The sequence below is a fragment of the Cannabis sativa genome, chromosome 4 (genome assembly GCF_029168945.1).
Source record: "Cannabis sativa cultivar Pink pepper isolate KNU-18-1 chromosome 4, ASM2916894v1, whole genome shotgun sequence".
Lineage (NCBI taxonomy): Eukaryota > Viridiplantae > Streptophyta > Magnoliopsida > Rosales > Cannabaceae > Cannabis > Cannabis sativa.
Window position 1 is genome coordinate 1,506,394 of NC_083604.1, and position 23,165 is coordinate 1,529,558.

At 27.4% G+C, this 23,165-nt stretch overlaps 1 protein-coding gene across 1 annotated transcript; it reads left to right on the top strand.

Annotated features, from left to right (window-relative positions):
• The first annotated feature begins 17,139 nt into the window (after positions 1-17,139).
• LOC115711983 (zinc finger protein GIS3) lies at positions 17,140-18,382 on the top strand. The gene has a single exon (XM_030640187.2). It carries the CDS (start codon positions 17,222-17,224, stop codon positions 17,924-17,926), a length of 705 nt encoding a protein of 234 aa, XP_030496047.2. The 5' UTR covers positions 17,140-17,221; the 3' UTR covers positions 17,927-18,382.
• The last annotated feature ends 4,783 nt before the right edge of the window (positions 18,383-23,165 follow it).

The following is a 23,165-nucleotide window of genomic DNA, read 5'->3' on the forward strand; positions in this document are numbered from 1 at the left end:
AACTTATTCTAGTAGTTGAGAACTCTCCAAATGGTGCAAAAATAGTATATTAGAAGAAAAATGATCATTAAAAATAGTAAATACTATACTAATAATTAATAAGGTTAAGGTTAATTATATAATTAGGTGCTTATTGGGATTGACCAAATTAAACAACAAAAGTAGTACACCTCAGAAAACCATTGAAAATTTAGCCCATATGACTTAATGCACATATACACAATTCTATTTGAAGTTTGAACTTGTTAATTATTATACATTAATTAATATAAAAAACTACATCTTTGTCTTAACTTGTATGTTTAATGTAGTAAACTAAATATATATATATGATCAATTAATTATAGTTTATGTTTTTGGTTTGGACAGATCCACTCACTTGGATCTGTCCAAAACAAATGATAAAAATTCGTCCAGAATTTATGGTATAAAATATATATTTATTTGTTTAAATAAGCAATTATATATCATCAAGAGGGGTTAGGAAAAAAAAATATATGCTTGAAATTAGTTGAAACCCATCTTTGTAAGACATCAATAGACCAATTCACGCATGCATATATTACTATAGTAATTAATAAATATGATCAATATTTTATTGAGAGAAATATAATTGTTAAATAGTATTAATGGTGTTTCGTATTATTATACGTATTATTACGGGTGTAAATGTGTAATAATTTTATTTTAAAATATTTATTTTATTAAATGATAATTTTAACTCTTTAAATTTTTTAAAATAAAATATAATAATTCTTTGAACTCAAAATAAAACATAACAATAGTCAAGTTTCTGTTAAAAACTATCTCCAGATTAATTATTTTTAGTTATATTAAAAAAAATTGAATTCCATGTATTATTATATATAATTTTAAAAAATACATGGATATTAAATTATTTATCAAAACAGACAATACAATTTCCATGTTAACACACAATTGATTTGGAAAATTTTATAACACATTATTTCAACATATTAAAACCCTAGCCTAAATATATAAATATATTACAAATATATTTATTATCCCATTTATGCTTCCTTTCGGTCATGCAACAACCTACTTATATAGCTTTAAATTTAAATAGACAATAAAAAGGAAAACCTATTAATATATTTAATTTAATAAAATTATAAATAAATAAAAAAAGATAGAGATTGTGGTGAAATGATAATATTTTGGATAGACTTGTTGTTAAAACCCATGTGGGGAAAATATATTAATGAAAATATTTGTTGTTGTAGTGTCACTTCTAAAGAAGAGATATATAACTGATTTTGTACATGTAGACTAGAGAATCCAATTAGACAAAATTAATTTTATATATTATAGAATTAATATTATATATTTATATAAATTTTAATTAGTTTGTCATGTCATCATGTGGAGGTGTCCCCTAGCTATATGTATGTGTGTTTAAGCTAAAAATGTATAGTTGTGGGGGATGAGTGTTGTGTATATATAGCCGTCTAAGTGTCCTAATTTGATCATTATTTTAATTATTATAATTAATTAATAAATAAAATAACATTTAATTTTTGTCTCATTGATTGACCCTAAGTCCCCTCTAGTGATCCAAACTTATTTCACGGGACTTCTAATTAGGAAATTTAAATTATTATTTATTTATTGAGACATTCTAGACTATATATAATCTAGGCATAGCATGAAAAAGCTTATAATAATAATATGATTAATATATTAATATTATTGTTAATTAATTAGGTTTAAAAATTAACAAGGGGAAAGTCACTTCACATGACTTAAAGCTAACTCCACCCAACCTTAATTATTATTATTATTATTATTATTATTATTATTATTATTATTATTATTAACTTTTTTTCATATTAAAAGAAGTAGGTAGTGTCACTTGGAATACATGGAGAGGCTAATTTGAGTCTCACACACACTCACTTCACATTCTTTTTAATTATTAATTAATTAAAAAATTAAATATTAATAATGCTTTGAACATATCCAAAAAAAGGGATTTTCTACTTGAAAACTAAGTCATATTAAAGGGCTTATCTTTATTATTATTATTATTTGAAATTATTAATATTATTTATTATAATCCTTTTTGGATCCTTCCAAAAAGTAATGGTTCACAAAAACAAACAAAAGATGATTAGAAAGTTAATGGAGTTACTAATATTTGATAGGATCATGTCTCTCTAATAAGATTAATTAATTATTTTTTATTCTATAATGAATTTATTTATTTTTTTTGGTTAAATTTCCTTTATAAGCACAACTTGGTGGGCCTTATTAGCGATTTGGGCAATCTTTAAACGATAATATCGGCATCATTTCAATCAACAAACAATAACAAAAGAAAGAAAAGCATGATTAATGCTTCTTAAAAGTGTTTAATATTAGATGGTGGAATTTGGAAACCATTACAACAAGAAGAAACCCATTGTTAAGTAGACAGTTGTTTGTAATTAATCATTAACAAGATTAAAACATTTGATTGGCCAATATTTTGTACTTAATCTCTCACCATTTTTATAGTTTTTTTTTTTTTTGACAAAAGAAGAATAAACTTCATTAAATAATCAAATCGTTCATCAATACAGAAATAAACTCCGAGGGAGCATATTGCTCACACTCAAACTACGATCAGCAATAGAACAAGTGAATCTTGCTAAATAGTGAGCTCCGTTGTTTGCAGACCGTTTAACAAACTTTAAAGAAACAAAACAATCTTTCGATTCATCCAACAACTTTTTGCATTTAGTAATACTTCTACCAAAATAAGAAAACATGGTAGAAGAGCTACAGATAGATTGAATAGCAACAAGGCAGTCCGATTCTACTTCCACACGGCTCCACTGTTTATCTTTAATCCAATTCAAAGCTTCATGTATACCAAGAGCTTTGGCAACCTCAGGAGAAACAACTCCTCTTACACATTTAGCTTAGGCTTCCAACAGTGTACCATTATGAGTTCTAGCAACACAAGAGTAGCTGTAACAGCTGGTTGAAGAGAATATTGCAGCATCGGTATTAATCTTAATCGTATCAATGTTTGGTAAGGTCCAATGCTCATTACCATCTTCGGGAAACAGTAATCCTAAAGATGGATCGAAATTTTTATCTTGAGCATAAAGCCATTGATTAAGAACCGTTTGTGCCAAAACTACAACATCCTTGACTTCAACATTCTTTTGATTCCACACCAGTTCATTTCTACTCTTCCAAAGTGCCCAACATAGCATAGCCACCAGCTGTCTACTTCTTCCACTCCAATTTTCGAAAATCAAATTCAGCCAACTAGGAAACGTGCCTGCCACATCAGTAGAAATACCTGGTTCTAACTCTGTCCAGCAAGCTCTAGAGAAAGAACATGTGACTAAAATGTGGTTTATAGTTTCATTTTCGAGATTACAGAAAGGACACATAGCATTGACAACCACATGCTTTGTTTGGAGCTGAGTTTTCGTGGGAAGGCAATTAGTAGAGGCTTGCCATAAGAAATTCTTCACCTTTGGAGGGACTTTTAAATTCCAACACTTCCGCCAGAAACCTAAAAGATCAGGTGTTGCAAGCTGCTGCTTCCCTTCTTGAATGGTAGCATAAGGACTCTTCACAATATAGTGTCCCAAGTTTTCTTTCTTCCAGTACCAAATATCTGGCTCTGTGACTTGAATAGGGATGCTAACAATTAAGTTAATATCTCTCTCTCATTGAAGATGCCATGGAGTATATCCATATCCCATTGATCTTGGTCTATGGACATTAGTTGGGATACCTTTTTGTCAAGAAGGGAATCACTTACAGTGTGCACATAAGGGTCTGAAATATCGGGCGACCAAGGGTCATTTAGAATATTTACTGATGCACCAAAACCTACACGAATGCAGCTCCTTTTTTGAGCAGTAGTTGAGCTTCCATAATGCTTCTCCACACAAGACTTGGGCTGCCACCTATCTCAGAGATAGCTGAAAGAAAAGAGCCATTGGGGTAATACTTGGCTTTAAACACCCGGCTAACAAGAGAGTGAGGTTGTACCATCAATCTCCAACCTTGTTTTCCCAATAGAACCACATTAAAGTCATAGAGATTGTGAAAACCCAAACCTCCTTGCAATTTAGGCTTGCACATACGATCCCAACCCATCCAATGAATATTCTTATCCTTTTTGGAAGAAGAACTCCACCAGTATTTGCACATAGCACGCTCCATCTCTTTACTTGTTTCAATTGGTAACAGAAAGACGCTCATTGCATAATTGGGGAGAGCTTGGACTATAGTTTTCAGCAGTATTTCTTTACCTGCCTTTGACAAAAGTTTTCCAGCCCAGGACTGAATACGCTTTTGCATTTTCTCTTTCAAAAACCCCAGGATTGCTGACTTTTTCCGGCCTATTATATTCGGGAGGCCTAAGTAAGTGCCATGGTCATCAGCCTCATGTATACTCATATCACCACAAATGGCGTCTCTTGTATGAACATCAGTATTTCGGCTAAAAAAGATTGATGACTTGACAGGTGTAACGTCCCCGCTTCAAGCCTCCATTGGGTCCTTACACCCACGGAAATAATGGCTCTTATACACGAGTATGTCACTCTGGCTGCATCATGGACTGATGACTGACCCTACAGACCAACACGAGTGTAAGGGGAAATACCGAGTAAGCTGTGCAATCCCACATCGCCTGGGGAAGGTCAAGTGGGATGATTCTGAGACTATGTAGGTATGGGACTACACAGTTGAAGAGGGCTTAAATGGATTGATTGGTACTACCTATATCAACAAGGTGCATCTTGTTTTTCGGTAGCCCATCTCGAAAGAACTCCACAGTTAAGTGTGCTTGGCTTGGAGCAATTTTAGGATGGGTGACCTCCTGGGAAGTTTTCCTAGGAAGCGTGCGAGTGAGGACATAGCACGCTGGAAACACTCGTGTTGGTCTGTAGGGTCAGTCATCAGTCCATGATGCAGCCAGAGTGACATACTCGTGTATAAGAGCCATTATTTCCGTGGGTGTAAGGACCCAATGGAGGCTTGAAGCGGGGACGTTACAACAGGATTTATCTTTTGTCCCGAAGCTTGCTCGAACACATTCAGCAACGATTGCACATTGGAAGCTTCTCTCTCATTTGCTCTACAAAATATGTAGCTATCATCTGCAAAGAACATGTGGGATACAGTTGGAGCCCCACGAGCAATTTGAATGCCTCTTAACTGCTGTCTGTGCTCATAATGCTTCAGTAATGCCGAGAAGCCTTATGTGCAAATAATGAACAAATAAGAGGATAAGGGGTCTCCCTGACGTAACCCTCTCCCAGGAGTAATAGAGCCAAATAATCGGCCAGCATGAGCAATCTGGTATCTAGCCGAGGTGACACAGCTCATTAGGAGAGAAGTTGTATGATTATCGAACCCCATTTTAGTAAGAACAGCTTGCAAATAACCCCATTCCACTCTATCGTATGCTTTGCTCATGTCAAGTTTGAAGGCCATGACTCCATTTCTTCCTGCAGTTTTTCTCTTCATGTAGTGCATTATCTCAAAAGCAACCATAACGTTATCGGTAATCAATTGGTTAGGAGTGAACGCACTTTGAGTTTCAGATATAACCTTATTAAGAACCAACTAAAATTATTGCTAATAGTATTAAGAGTAAGATCATTGCTAATAGCTACCAATGAGGTCAAAGGTCAATCTTGAGATTGGGTAGGTCTTAAAAAAAATTTATTGGGCCCGATTTTAAAAAATATGTGGTATTTTTAAAAATTAATAAAAAAAATATATATATAAATTTAAATGAAAAATATTTTTTTAGCCCCTAGGCTGGGTGGACCCTAGGCACGTCCGCTTTAGCCCAGAGTCGGCCCTGCATGAAATGATGCCTTAAGAATGATTATCGATATTCTATAAAAATTATTATATTGAATCACGAAGAACCTAATACTTAGTACTAATAGTCTAATAGTGACGTATACTTAATTAATATTACTGGTATCTTTTAATAGAGTAATAATATATGTAAGTATTTATCTAAAATATGTATCAAAATATTATACATAGTGTGGTGATAATTTCTTTATGCTAATTATATTTATTTTAGATGAAATTTATTGTCTAATAAAGCAGTGCCACATCAATGTGTGTCATAACAACATACATGAGGTGACATCTAGCTATTTTTATAATAATTATTAAAAATAATATGTTAAATCTGATATTAAATTATACCAATAATTTTATAATATATTTAACACTAAAGACAGAGAGGTGTGTTTTATTATTTCTCAATATAATTAGTATAATAGTAGTATTAAGTCTAGTTATAATGAGCTAATTCAATTACACTCTTTTCAACAAAAGAGAAACGCTAAAAGGTAACTATTATGTCAAGCAACTTCACCAGGTATCATATTTTTATTGGTAGAGTTGTATATCAGGTCGATCTATTTTACTTTAATAGTAATTATAAGGCTATTTAGAATTTTTGCCTCTTGAACTATGACATATGCATTATTGTATTTTTGGACTTTCTAGCCTATTACATATGGACCCTGAACTATTATGTAAATTAGTCATTTTGTTAAGTTTTGATTACATGTGGCAAATAAAATAATGACATAGTTGTTTATCCAATTGACACATTAGCGCTATGTGTATAATTTAACATTAAAATATAAAATTATGCATTTAAAAAAATCATTAAACTAAAAATTAATTATTGATTAACAAAAATACGTAAAACTAATAAAAAAAATTAAATTATTTTTTTAAAATTAATTACACACGTAGTGTTGACATGACATTAACATGACAACTGATTAAGCCGCCACATCATTATCACAAAAATATTAAGTACCGCTAATACTTAATAACAATATTACAGTCAACAAAAAGAGTAGTGGCTTTATTGTAGGGGCCACTTTAACCCAAAGCAAAGGTTGTTCAAATAGTGAGATATGGTCCAATCAAAGAAAACCCAACTCAACTCACAACATGTCTTTCTGATCTTTCTAATTAACCCTTGATCAGTGGAGATCATGTTGCTATTATAATAATAATAATAATAATAATAATAATAATAATAATAATAATGCTTCTCTTCTAGCTAGCTGTATAGTCTCTCACTCCTCTCCTCAGGTCATTATTTTGTCCTATATATATATATCTAATACTATATATAATATATAGCTTTAGGTACATGTATATAGGTCTTTTGTTACGTAGGAGTACTATATATATAATCTCTCTTTCTTTTCAAAGTTGAAACTAGGGGATCATGCTAATCCAAAGCTTGGTGAACTGATTTTAATAACTGTCGGATTAATGATTGATTAATCGAATGGTTATTATTATTATTAATTATTAAAATTTAAGTGTATATATATAGATATAATAAGCCCTAAATGTATAAATTAAATACTATTAATTTAATAAATAAATATATACATTGCAATTTTTAGTAAAAGAAACAAAATCTTAGTTCATATATATGTCCATTAATTCCTCAATACCTTATCTTTTTATTAAACATGAAACTATCTAATCTCAAATTTTATGATATTTTTGTTTGATTAATAATATATATGTATCATTAATGTTCATATATTTATATGCATGCATGATCCAACAATTTTCTTTAAAAAAATTATCTAATTTCATTATGAATGAATATAACAAACAAACAACTCACATAAATCAAAAGACTAATATTAACAACAAAAGGAAAATGTATAGGTTGTGGAAGGCCTACATATATATATTTATATTTTAATTTTTCTAGTTATAATTTTGTAATTAATTTTATTTTTCATTAAAATTTTATAAGAAAAAGTAGTTCAAAACATACAAGACATTATATGTTTGGTTGTATAATTTCATGTCTTCTTATTTAATTACTAGATAAATCTAGAGAAGTAATAATGACAATTTATATATGTATTTATCGATGTTATTTAAACCCAGGCCGATCTTCAGCATAAGGAGATTAGATCTGTGCTTAGGGTTTACACTTTTTGAGGATTTAATTTTATTTTAGGTAAAATTAAATGTATTGTAAACAATAAATATTCATAATTAATTAGTTATGGTGTATGATATATTACATAATGGTATGAGTTCGACTTCTATATATTATAGACATTGTCCTATATAGAATAAATATGGTAAAATATTGAACTATATATAAAAGCATGACTTATACTTATTATTAATTAATTTTGAAATGGAATCTCATAATTCTCAACACTATAATCTTAAGCACGTATAGTTCAAAACCCACATCTATCTATTATACTACTCAACAATAAAACTCAAAAGAAAAGACTTTTAATTAGAAAAAGAAAAAAAAAAGTGTTCATAATGGAAAAGAGTACACAATTCAATAATAAGATGAAGCCAAGAATTAGAACAAAGTTTAACTTGGCCACCACTGGTCCCAACAACTATATGAACCTCTTCAACCTTTAGGGCAACACGTTTACATTACAAGGTCACTTCATGCATTTTATATATACTCATAAGTATTATTTATTTATTTATTATATAATATATATAATTTTTTATTTAATTTTTTGAGTGGGGATCAACTCCTTGAGCCCCATAGTGGGAAGTAAAAGTGGTCCATATATATAATTATAATTATTTAATTAAATTTAAATGTTTTTGTTGTTCTCTACCATCATCTACAAGAGAAGATCATTAATAAATAAATAAATAAAAATTACAAAAAACATTGGATCCATGTACATATGATAAAAGCAAAAAAGAGGTTAGGTTTAGTAGTACAATCAAAACACATTTATAGGCTTAATTATTTATTTAATTAATTAATTATATATAGAGAGATCCTAATCTAAGTCCCTAAATCTATTTTTATATAATATCTGGCCTCCAATCATTCATGTTTGGGAATTTAAATTATGGACCCCATAATAATATAATATTATTTATATATATACCTGAAAAAAATAAAATAAAATAATTTAAAATCATCACATCATCTACCTGCTTCTACAACTTAATATAACTAAACTACTATACTTATTAATTAATCAATAAAAAAAAATAGTAATCAACCACTGGTTGCCATGACTAATTTGATTAATTAAAGATAATAAATTAAAATTATGGAATCTAACGGTCAGAAAAGAATATAAGCTTTAGTACATAATTATAGTAGTACTAGTCTCCAAAGGTAATGGATCCAGATCATGGGGAAGAAGATATTATATATATCAAATGAGAATAATTATAACTTTTTTTTCTTTATATGGGAAAAATTGACTAAGATCTTATTAGGGTTTGAAAATTAATAGATATCATCAACACATACATGAGAATATATAAAAGAGGAGACAATGGTGGGTCATGTTTTTGAGTTGTGATCAAGACTTTGTTATGAGCTTTTGAATTTGTCTACATACATTATATATATATATTGAAGTGGGAGATGTTATTACAAACCCAATCACACTTTCTTTCTTTCTTTCTTTCTCTTTTTTGTAGTTAGTAAGATTTGGAGAGATCTCTTCCAAAGGAAAGGAAAAGATAATAGGATAAGTTATGTGTTTAATATATATATATTTAGTACTACTATTATAGTAGTAGTATATATTCATAATAATAATCATGATATAATATTAGTAGTATATATTAGTTTAATTTTTTGTTATGATCATGTATACATGTTGTAATAATTTAGGTAAATTTTTAAAAAATTCTGAGTAATTTGCAATACAGAAAAATAAAATTTATATATTTTTTACACGTGTGATTAATTTTTTAATCTTGAGATAAATATTTGTTTAAATTTTATTTTTAACATGGTAAATTATTTTAAAAAATTTAAAAATTTATAAATAATCTTAAAAAAAATTACAACATATGCAATTATAAAAAAATAATTTTTTTTTTTAATATACCAAAATAAATAAAAAAATCTAACCGAATGACTATTTCACTATAAAAAAGGTCATTTTTGCCAGCAAATTTTTGTACTGGTAAAAGTTTGGTATTGCGCTGGTAAAATAGAATTTACTTCTGATGTGTTGGTAAATTAACGTTGGTATTAGAACTTTTGCCAGTAAAAAATAAAAACTGCTGGCAAAAAAGACTTTTTCTAGTACATAAATATGCTGGTAAAAGTTAGATTTTAGCCACTGCAAATGTGTGCCGGTAAAATTTTGACTATTTTATCAGCGTAGTTTGCGAAATGCATGCACTGATAAAAGTAAACCAGTGCAGTAACAAACTATGCTGGTAAAAATTATATTACTTGTTGTGTTTATTACAAATATTTCCTATAATATATTTGTTGTATATATATAGAGATTGATATATATAAGATTTGAACGTCAATCACGCAAATATCTTAAGCAATAATTCATGATAAACACGTAATGGGTTGGGACCCCACTTAAGTAGTGTAAGTTGTCTCTAAAAACAAACATCTTCAATCAAATATTAACATCAACAACTCATGGATTGGATATATAATAATATATTATTTAAAATAAAAATATATATTAATTAATTAATAATGTTGTTGTGTACTTGAAGATGGATTTAATTAGAATAATAACATAGTGTTGATAATTTTTTTATAGAATATGAAGAGGGACATAAATAAAAAATAAAATTGTAAGTGAAATTTATTAAATTAAAAAATAAAAAAGATTTTTTAAGAGATTACATATACATTGCCCACCCTTGTGAACAGTTCTTGATTGTATTCCTAATATTTATTGCTATATATATATATCATATATATTTGTATGTTTCTCATATACAATACAATTAAAAAAATAAATATAAATATATATTAATTACTCTAATTTATATTATAAGTCTTATATATTTAAATTTCAAATAAAAATATGAGATTTGGTATTACATATTAGATCAAGGACAAAATAAGGACCCTTATAATTTATTTATTTTTTCACATTGTATTTTTGAAATAAAAAAAAAATACGTACTACTCAAACAACATTAATATTCATAATATATTATATACAAGTTTTGTGTTAATTTTTCAACTAATTATATATATATATATATTATTGTTCATATTTTTTTTAAAGAAATGATAATATGCTTAAATAAACACTATAATTAAATACAATATTTTTAATTAAAAATATATAATATATATATATATGAAACCGACAAATTAGGATTAAGTTATAGATATTATAGTTTTAATTAAAATAATTAGAAATATTTTTTATTTATCTTAATTAAAAATATTATAGAAACGCTCTTAATAAATATAATATATATTTTTAATTAAGTTACATATATTATAAGTTATAGGATTCCCACCTATGCTGAATAACTTTTATAGCTATTTAAACTAGTTTCAAGTAATTAATTATCTTTTAAATTACATTAATAATAATATAACTAATAAAAGAGTTTATATTAAGGGTGGGTGAGTGTTGATCATGTTGACTTTATTAACCAAAATAATAAGTGGCAAATATAAATATAAGGTAGGAATGTGGAAACATGCGTATCTTAGTAGCTAGATATCAATGATAAATACGATTACGACACGTGGGCCATATATAGTGGAACTGACGGTGCTAGATACATCTCTCTCTCATATTTGTTTAGGATCCCAGGAATCTAAACAACATAATAACCAAACCCCAAAAGTGCTTCCATGCATATATACACATGAGATCTAGAGAGAGAAACAACTTTGACTTTTTATATATAACTGTTCTATGTAATTCTGTATAGAACTATATATATAGAGAGAGAGAGAGAGAGATTAATTATAGTGGGTGTTGTCGGCTCCTGACATTATTAGCCAAACCCAACACTGGTGATCAATAGTGGAAACTGTACTGTAAGGGCAAAATTGGAAATTTATCACTTTCTTTCTTACTTTTATTTTCTTGGGATTTTTGTGTATTTTGTAGTAATATAAGGGCTATTTTAGCAAAAATATATTTTTGAAGGGCTGGACGACAATAAAAGTATTTTGAGGGGGGTAAGAGCAACTCCAAGGAGCCCTCAAATTTGAGGATGCAGTGATTAATCTTCTCCAAGGTAGCACCATTTTGAGGTGATTTATGCAGTCTTTGCTACAGTGCACTGCATATATGCAGTAGCAACTGCATCTTTTTTATTATTATTATTAATAATATTTAATAGCTAATTTTTGTTTATATATATTGTTTAATATTAAAATACTTTATATTTTATTAATATAATAATAAAATATATTTTTTGGTATAAATTTTAGTGTTGTGGTTGGAGTGGAAATATTTTTTGACACCAAATTTAATGATAGTGTAATACCAAATTTAATGTCTCCTTGGAGATGCTCTAACAATTACTATGTATTGAGTACGGGTATTTATCGGTTAGTTTGGTTAAATTATATATAGTGTATATTTACTAACTTAATATAAATATCAGGTTGTAAATTAATATCTAATTATAATTTATTTATTGTCCAATGAAAAAATAAAAAAAAATTTAACCTGTCTAATAATTTTATTGATTTGGTTAGATTAACCCGATATTTATTTATTTATTTGTTTTTTTTTTATTATTATTGTTTGATTTTAGTGTTCAAATTATTGGTTTGAAAAAATAGATGTATAGTATGCATATATTAAGATTAAAAGAGTTATAGTTTAAATTAAGAGTAAATACTATTTTGAACGTTATGTTTTGTAAAAGTTATAGATTGGGCTATCTGTTTTGTTAAATGGAAAAATAGATCCTATATTTTTTAAAATGATACAAATATGATCATAAACTGATTTTTTATCAAAATAAAACTTAATATAATTACCCGACCTAAAGGTGGTATGACAAAATTAGCACTAAAGCTTAGGCACTAGTACTTAATATTCTCCTTAGTATCATATTATTATGGTGTAATAATTAAGTATTAGATCTTATATATAACTTAAGAAAATATTTTTAAAAAATATCGCTAAATAATCGTAAATCACCACTTATAGAAGATGTTGAGCATTAGTACCCAATAGCAATGCTTAATTTGAGCATTACTATATTAGGCACTAGTGCTGCTCAGCAACTCTAGACATGTCGGCTTACGATTGACTATCGATATTCTTTAAAAGTTATTATATTAAAATATATATTTAATTGGACCAATAACGATATTAACACGTAGAAGAATACTAAGCACCAGATATACTTTTAGCATCTTTCGCTGATCAAATATATTATTATTGGAGAGAGGTAGGTATCTAACATAGGCTTGAGGCTTCATTGGGTTGCGTTCTATCTATGAGTTCTTATCACTATTAAACTCCACCTAGTACTATACTCTGCAGTGCAATTCTCTCTTTCTCGATCTTTAGTTATATAAATATTATTCATATGAATTAAATAATTAATGGAATCTTTGTCCTTTACCTATTTCATGGTCTACCAAAGCCTGCAACTGCACGTACTTATATATGTATTTAATTATATATATATATACTTGTATGTCATGCATGCAGTTGTTAGGAAGTCTCGTCATCACGTTACTAGAACTTATTGTTTTTCTCATAAAATTATTGGTGCACTATATATTATAAAACACTCCATTTTAATTTAAATAAATATAAGTAATGATATATTACACTTTTTTTATACCATTAAAAATATATATTTTAATAAAATTAAATAAAAAATAATATAAGGTCGGTTACTAATTGATTACTCTTCTAAAGAGTAAGACTGTTTTTCTATATATTTTAAAAAAAAATTTATCTATAAAATAAATCATAAGTTTGTAAAACTTTGTCAAAATAAAATAATAATAATAATGAAAATGAAAATTCCTAAAAAAAGTAGTTGAAAAAATTATGTATAAGAAGACCATTAAAAGTGTAGCATATATATGATAAGATTTTTGTAGTATAATTCCTCCAAATAAAATTTATAAAAGTTGTTCTAATTATGGAAAGTTATATGTCATTCGGTAAGACATTTTTGAAAGTCTAACTTATCCATACGGAAGAAATCTTGTGGAATGATAGAATTCATCCAAAATGACGTTTCTAGAAGTTTATCCTGTCCACTCTGGAAGGTGTCTTCAAGAAAGTTAGTCTTTCTCTGAAAAGGGATTTCGGATGGCTAGCTGTTCCATCCTAAAAGGAAGTTCTGGATATATAGTCGACTCCAGTTGTTGCCTTTTCTATCTAGGAAGTTCGTTCAACGTATGCTCCGGTCTTTCTTTCAGAAAGTGTACGTCTCATCCGAAAGCACTTTAACTTAAGCTGATGTGGAGATATTGTTATGAGGAGTTTATTAAGTTTATTAGGTCGTAATTAACCAATAACAACTTGGCATTTGCAACCACCGAATTTCCCTTATCTATAAATACTACCAACTTATCATTTGAGGGATGAGATCAACAAACGAGTTTTGAGAGGCGATTTCGAAGAGAGAGATTGAGATGTACAAAGAAAAGAGAGAGATTAGGTTTTAGATTTGTATGAAGAAGATCTTCTATATATGAAAAAAATTCTTGGTGTAAGAGTGTGAGAGATAAACACTTTGAAAAAATCCAAACAAGAATCAATCTTGAGTAATAATGTATTGTATCATGTTCTTGCTCAATTAATAAATGAAATTTTGGTGGTGTTCCAACTAAAGTAAAACAATAGATCACATCAATTTATATGACTTGAACCAATATATATTTTGGTATTAATTTTATTGTTTTATTGTTTTCGTAGTTTTAAATACTTTGTTTATCATCTCTTATTTTTATCTTAGATTCTTGTTTGTGTGAATTATTAATCTTATCATTGCTAATTGTTTATTAATTAAAGATTTAGTTGATTTGATTCATATTCGTTGTAATTTTTCCACATTTTCTATACAATTTGAATACTTACTTAGGCCACCAAATTGTATTTGTAGTAATTGTTAAAATATATTTAGTAAGAATTTCAGCTACTACCTTAGGGTATTAGGATAAAATCAACTTTCCACTAATATAAACATATTTCTTTCTTTCTATAATTCTTGCTCAAGTTTTAGTAAAGGGAAATGACCCCTTAATTTATATTATGATCATATTTTCTAACCTAATCGAACCGTAACTCTCTTATAACTTTGGTGTCAAACATTCATCTAAAAAATAATTACAAAAAGTACTTTACTTATATAAAAAGAAAAAACAATTTTTTTTTTTTTTTGATGATCTTCAGTTTATCCACTCATTTAGTAGACAGTCTCTACTAAAATCGGAAAATAAATTAATTTATGAATAAAAAAAAAATTGGTTTGAAATCAATTATAATAAATATGAAATATTCACCTAAAAAATCAAGTTTGTGATTTTATACAAAAACATTCTAATACATTTGAATTAATTTCTACATTAATTTAATTATATATAGATCTAATTTAGCTAGGGAAATAATCAATTATGAGAGCAAAATATTAAAAGCCAAAAGTAACATGCAATATAATTTAATGTGATCAGGGAAGTACTGCATGGTACAAAATATACATAACTAGTTCATTGAACTTAAACCATGAAAAATCAAAGCTGAAAAAACAAATTGCATATGCCAAAACAAGATAGGACTATATATACATATAAGGTTCAAATTCATGATCTAATTAATAAATAAATAAATAGTATATATTTATATATGTAAGACAAATTAAAATCAATCATACAAAACTTAATTATAGTTTGAGCGCCGTACCATGATGCTCCAATCACATGCATCACATTAACTCTAACCTTTTTCTATTTATTTGGCCAAAAAACACACATAAACAATTCACACTATTTAAAACTATACGCATAATAGAAACAAAGAAGAAAATAATTGTTACATAGAATTGGATAGTTGGATAGTGTCTTTTGAGTTAATAAAATTGTAATTTTTATTCAGTTCAGTACAAAGTCAATTAATTATTATTATATAGGCAAAGAATTTTTTTAAGGAACCTAAGTGTAAAAAAATTGAAGGAGACCAATAAATAAATTTTTAATGTAAAATAAAAAAATTACAAAATTATCACTTAAAAAATTCAAAAAGAAATATTTGGAGTGGCCAAGACCCCATATGGAGCATGTAGCTCTATCTTTGTATGTAAGACAAGATTCTAAATCATGAATTTGGACAAAAATATATAATATCACTTATTTCTAAAATTTCATTCAATAATTCAAAAATTAAATCTAATTATAAATTTAAATCATGTAATAATGTTTGAGACGAAAATTATAATTTTATTAATATTTAACAATTATTAATGCTAATTAATAAAATTAGATTACATACTATCATTTTATTTGATTTTTATTAATAAAATTTTATAATTTATTTAAAAAATAATAATTATATAACGGGTAAATATTGTTTTGAATATTGTATTTTATAAAAATTATTATTTAGACTCTCTATTTTTTTAAATAACAAATTAGACTCTATATTTTTAAAATGATACAAAATAGTACCTTGTCCTTAACTGACTGTCCTTAACTGACGAAACTGAATATACATTTTTTGTATCTGTTTATGTTAGACATTATCTTCAAGTTAGTTATATTAAAAAAAAATAATCTAAAATTAAACTTAATGTACTATTTTTACTATTATAGAAAATATAAAATTTATTTTATTTTATAAAACAGAAAGTGTAATCAGTAATTTTTGTAAAACTTAAGGTTTAAAATAATATTAACCCTTATATAACAACAACAATAAGAGAAATACTAAAAGTTAGTATAGTACTTGGTATCCTTGTGAAACATAATATCAATATTAATATAACTTAATATCAAATATTAATTATTTTATTTTAATAAATATTATAAAAAATTACTAATTAATTATAAAATAATAATTTACTAAAAATTAGGATTGTCTTTACATAGAATTAGACACTTGGAAAGATAGATATAACATATATATAGTAGTTGGGTTTTACATGGGCCCCCAAACCCAAAGTGCTCTCGGGTCGTGTTCCCATATATTTACAACACTCACTTTTTTTTCCTCCTTGGGATGTCCGCAACCATCTCTCTCTATTTCTATTTCTATTTATATTTTTTTTTTTTTTTAAAAAAAAAAAAACTTTTTCTTTTCTTTTTTAAATATTATTAATAATAAATAAAAATTAAACATGTGTGTATAAATACCCCTAACTCATGAACCAACTCCCTTATTACAACCCAAAATTTTCTCTCTCTCTCTCTCCATTTTTTTCGGTGTTAGTTTCTTTAATTTCTCTCTCTAAAATGGCGGAGCTAGAATACCAAATTACCAAAAACCCAACTCCAACCACCACGCGCTTAAAATTATTCGGCTTCAACGTACAAGACGACTACGAAGAAGCCGTAGCTGACTCAGCAAAAACGACGCCGTCTGGTTCACCGGAATCCGGCAACGGGTTTCAGAACTCCGGTGACCGGAAATACGAGTGTCAGTACTGTTGTAGAGAATTCGCTAATTCCCAAGCCCTAGGTGGCCATCAAAACGCTCATAAAAAAGAAAGACAACAGCTTAAACGAGCTCAGCTTCAAGCGAGCCGAAACGCCGCCGTTTCTTACGCTAGAAACCCGATAATCTCGGCTTTTGCGCCGCCGCCGCATCTTCTTTCGCCAGCTGGACAGGTAATGGTACCGGCGGCTTCTCCTTCGTGGGTTTATGTTCCGCGTTCGGCTCCTCCTTTCCACGTGTCGCATGGCTGTGTGTTTCCTCCTGTGATGAACGGTGGGAGAGGTGCGGGTTCAGTTGGGTTATCGTATGGTAGCGATGTAGGGGATAATTCTACATTGACGATGGGTTCTCAGGTTCAACAACAACAACAACACTCACGGGCCCATAATTTAAGGGTTGATGGGCCTTCGTTGAGTAGATTTTCGAAAGGAGATGGTGGGCCCAATTTTGATGATGCATTGGGCCTGGACTTGCATCTTAGTCTTGCTCCTGCTGCTCCTTGAAATTTTTTGGCTCGGCTTAAGTTTTGAATTATGGCTACCAGTGAGTAAATATGGCTGATCTACCACTTCTAAGCAGAGCTCTTAAAAAAATGAAGGGTAAAATTGGAAAAAGAGTTGTTGAAATATGGCTCATCATGTTAAGAACTGGATCGGCTCAATGAAGTTTAGCCAAGTTTCATAGCTTTGCTTTGAGATGGTTACTTTTTAGATACTGTTTTTTTGGGGATGGCTTGAACTTGGCTCAGTAAATTATTCGGCTCGGCTGGGAAACTCGATCTCGATCATGATAAAATGGTTAATTTATTTTGCTAGAGTTGGATGGATATTTTGTACATTTTTACATTTTTTAATTTATTTTTTAAAAAATTTGAAAGTAATTAATTGATCACTCGGACATCACATCATTATTTATGTTTACTATTGTTTTTCCCTTTGAATAATTTTCAACTTTGTGTATATATTTAGAAATAGCATTTTTTTTTTTATATTAATGGGAGAGAATAATATATAAGATCTATGAATTATTTTCTCCTGTAATTCGGAAATATTATAATATATAAATATACAGAGCCTATATATATATAAGGTACATCAAATCTAGAACCAGTCCCTACATAATATTAATGCATATTTTCTTTATGTATACTAAATCTACAAAAAGAAATGATGTAGAAATTGAGAATTAATGCTTCAACAAATTATGAAATTAACTTAATTATTACTGGTGTTGTTTCTCTTAATCATAATTAATTATTTTTAACCCTATATATAAGTTAATTAGTATTTTTTTTAATAATCTGATGCATAAACATCTCTAGCTTTTAAGGGGTGTGAATAAAATTTAAATAAGTTTTTAAACAATTTTTCTATTTTTTTGGGGGCCTTATTATAAGATAAATATTTAAATAAAAATTCTCAAAAGAAATTAAAAAGAAGCTAGGAGAACTTTTGGGCTGAAAACCTTGGCAACAATCCTAATTTTATGTAAATTTAATACCATCACATATTCACAATATATTATCTTTGCTCTAATTAAAGAGCATTGTTATTGGTACTATTTAGTTTTTTTATAAGTGACACCATATACTTAAATATACCGAGAGTTATGATACTAAAGAAAGTACTAAGCACTAATAATATATTCTAATGTTTTCAAAAAAAAAAAATAATATATTCTAATTGAGAGGTTATAACTAAATAGAGTTATACTAGAAAAGAAAAATTAAAATACTAAAAAATATCAATGTAATAATAATAACAATAAATAATTATTAATACTATATTATAATAGAATTATTTTAGAGTAAATATATTGGTAATACATATATTACAATTTGGAATAAAATTATTAATTTTATGTAAATAAATTTACAAAACATATGTATATATTTTATTAAGATGTAATTATTCTTATATAGAGGTATACTTTGTTAATAAAGAACTTAGAAAATGTATAACTAATTACAATTTAGAGGTTATTCTTATTTATAATTGGCCCAAATTGGGACTTGATTTTTTTATAATAAATTAGAGGTTATTCTTGAATAGAGTATTCTTAAATAGAGGTTCTACTGTACTTAGTTTTTGTATAAGTGACACCATATACTTAAATATACCGAGAGTTATGATACTAAAAAAAAGTACTAAGCACTAATAATATTTTTCAATTGCATGCACATTCCTAGCTATATATATAGGATAATAAAAAACCAAAAACACTTTAAATGGTTATTGCAACTTTATTGTCATTAGGTTATTTTGTGAATATTATTCTATATAAAATATAGGTATACATAGTCCTATAATATATACATAAATTAAAGACCAATGCACTTGCATTGTCACTAAGCAATAATAATTAATGCTTGCATTCCATACCCTTTCAAAAATTAATAAAATTAATACTTGCATTGAATCACGTACGCTTGAAGGTTGTGTGTTTATAATATATATATAAATTTATATAGAAAGGAAAATCAAACCCTATAATGGACTACTAGGGACGAAAATATGGATCAAACATAATAATATGATTCGAATAAAATAAATAGATTTAAGTTTAAGTTATTTTTGAATTGACACGCCTAATGTAAAAATACAACACCAACTTATTTAAATGTATACACTAAAAATTATGCCCGCGGCAACCAAAAATAAGATTTTTTTTTTGAAGAATAAAACATAATGAGATCAATATTGTTTACATGATTTGTGTTGTTAAAATAATACTTTGGATTATATGGGTTGTTTCTCTCTTTATTTATTACTACTCATAAAACTAGCTAGTTGATATAAAATAGACTTTATTATTTCTTTCAAATTAATAAGAAAAATAAGTACTTACTACTTAGGGGTTCTCTAATTTAAAATTTAAAAAATAGTGGAGTTAAACATATATTAAATATCACCTTATATATAATAGTGAGATACTATAGATTATGATAATTCTTTTTAATAATTTAATAGTCTCCTTATATAAAAAAAAAATTAAATAATTTATTTATAATCAAAATTTATTTTTATATTAATAAAAAATAGAGAAATTACTTTATATACTATTTTTTAATTTGTTTTTTCAAATTTACAGTTTGGGTTGCTCCAGTAGTTTCTATGTGGGTTGCTATGCAGATTTGGATTGCAATTTAGGTTGTTTCATTAGTTGCTATAGGGGTTTCTAAGTAGAATTTCGTAAAAATATAAAAAGAAAAAACTGTTTTAAAGTGTAAAAATGAAAAATTACAAAATAAGTATACTTTTTAATGTGATTTTTATTGATGTGATTAGAATGTATAAATAAATGGGTAATAAAATAGTATAGTTTTGTTGTTAATTTAGCATTAAATATAAATTTTACTATTAGAGTTATGTTCTTTGTATATTTATGTCAAATATTCTCATTTGATGATTATGAACAAAATTAATCAATGTTAATTTAAATTAATTAAACGAAAAGCTTTCTACAGCAATAGAATCTCCAATAAGATATGAAGTACTTCTCAAGATTTAATTATATATACATAAGTACACAACATATCTTTATAGCTTGGTAGGTCTAAGCTAAAGAATTGTCCACACCAAATTGAAAGATCTCTTGAAGAATAAATATCTTGAATTTTATTTTATTTTAACGATAAAATTTTTTATATTTTAATTTTTATACATTTAATTTTTTAATTTTTTTTATAATAAAACTTTCTTAAATTTATTTTTCTTTATAACTTTAAATACCAATTAAGTATACTTGACAATAAAACTTCCAAATTAATACAATAGTAATCCCGTTGATATATAAGAGTGATATCTAACACACTTTTATTTTTTATTTTTTACTCTTTGTTTTAGAATAAGTTTAGGAATGTCTTTTTTTGTATTTATTAATCAAAAATATTCTCATATATATTATATTTTATTAAATGTACTTAATTTTTTTAAGTGAGTTGCTTAATATATTTTTACTCTTCACTTAAATATAGCGCATAATTTACATTAATATAAGTGATATATTGAAAATATCATCTATAAAATAAATATATCTTAAAAATATAAAAATGAAAATAAATAAAATAAAATAAGTATTATGTAATGTTGATTAAAATCCACTTATAACCAGTCCTTTTACAACAGATATCCACATCAGCAACATACAAACATATACAAATAAATGGACTCAATCCTAGGTGGCTTCGCCTCTAGTGGATCAAGATTTAGTAGTTAGTTACAACCGAAATTGTAACTAACTCCTAAACCTTTGATCAACCGACTCTACAACAGTATAAAAACATGAATCAAAGCAAATAAACCAAGAGCTACAACATAGAAACAGATCAGAGAAGAGATAGAGAGAGAGAAGAAATAAACCCTAGTTTTGAGGCTTCAGCTCCAAGATCCAGAGATGAGAAACCAATTCTCATGGTGAAGAGCTCGAAGGGAGAAGTACATGCACAAGGAAACAAAGAAGGAGTTAGATCGAGAATAAATCAAGTGAAAACAACAAAAACATAAAGTGTAAAAGAGAGAAATCGAGTTTACCTGGTCGATTTCTGTGACAGGAAGCTCCAAATCTTGTAACTCAACATTTTGATAGTGGATATCAAGCTTCTATCTCTGAGAAGAGCTTGACAGAGACGTAGCCCAGATTTGGGTGAACTCTGAAACAAATCTATGGTGTTTTCTCTCCTTATTTTTCATTTTCACTCGTTTAAACTAATTTGTGCTTGTGTGGGTGTGAATCTGGGTTTTCTAGCCTAGATTCGAGCAAGTTTTTGAGCAGAACTTGCTCTGCTAGGGTTTCGAGTTTGGGAGGCTGAGTGTTGTGTTTGTGTGTCTTGGGTTTCTAGACTCTTCGAATCAGAGTCTTTAAACCTAAAGTTCAATACGACATCAAGATTGGTGTCGTGGGATCTAAACGGTGCCGTATTAGTCTAAGGTTAAATTAGACTAGGAAAGGTCAATTTTGACCTTTGATACTGATATAAATGTTCTTGTTGGTGTAGGGTGAATTGGTAAAAATCCTACATGTAATTTTTTTTAAGTTGTGCATTTATTACACCTTGAACAAGAACAGAAGACATAGTACTAAAATACAGCATTGTATTGGCTCTTTGTCACCAAATACGACAATTAATTCATCTGAATGGAATATTTTCTAACACATATAATTAATTAATTTAGTACTGATAATATTAATTAATTAAACTTAATTTCTCTCTTTTATTTTATTTATTTATTTTTTGTTTTATTTCCAATGTAAGACACTACAGCATGTGTTGTCAGTCAGTCACCATTGTTTGTGCATCGTACGTACGTAGATATATTATTAACCTTATTAATTACAAAAATAAAATAAAATAAATACTATATATATACTACTGTTCCAATAATTACCGACACCATTTTTATACAAAATAAATAAATAATATTGGAAATTTCTGTACTACATTGTAGCTATTCATGAATTAAAAACACTTTAGAAAATTAGGTTTAAACGTTTACTTATTAGAAAAAATAATTATGTATGCAATAAAATAAGTAAATTTTATTTATGATATTATAAATTATTTAAATTTTTTAAAAATTTATAAATAATCTTAATAACTATAACGTACAATTATAAAAAAAAATTAACTATAAATTTTTTCCATATGCCACCAAATAAGACTAGATTTACCAGAAAGGATGCACTGTAGAATTATTTTTCATTTTTAAGGTTTTATGTTTTGCTTTATATTGGCAAGAGAAT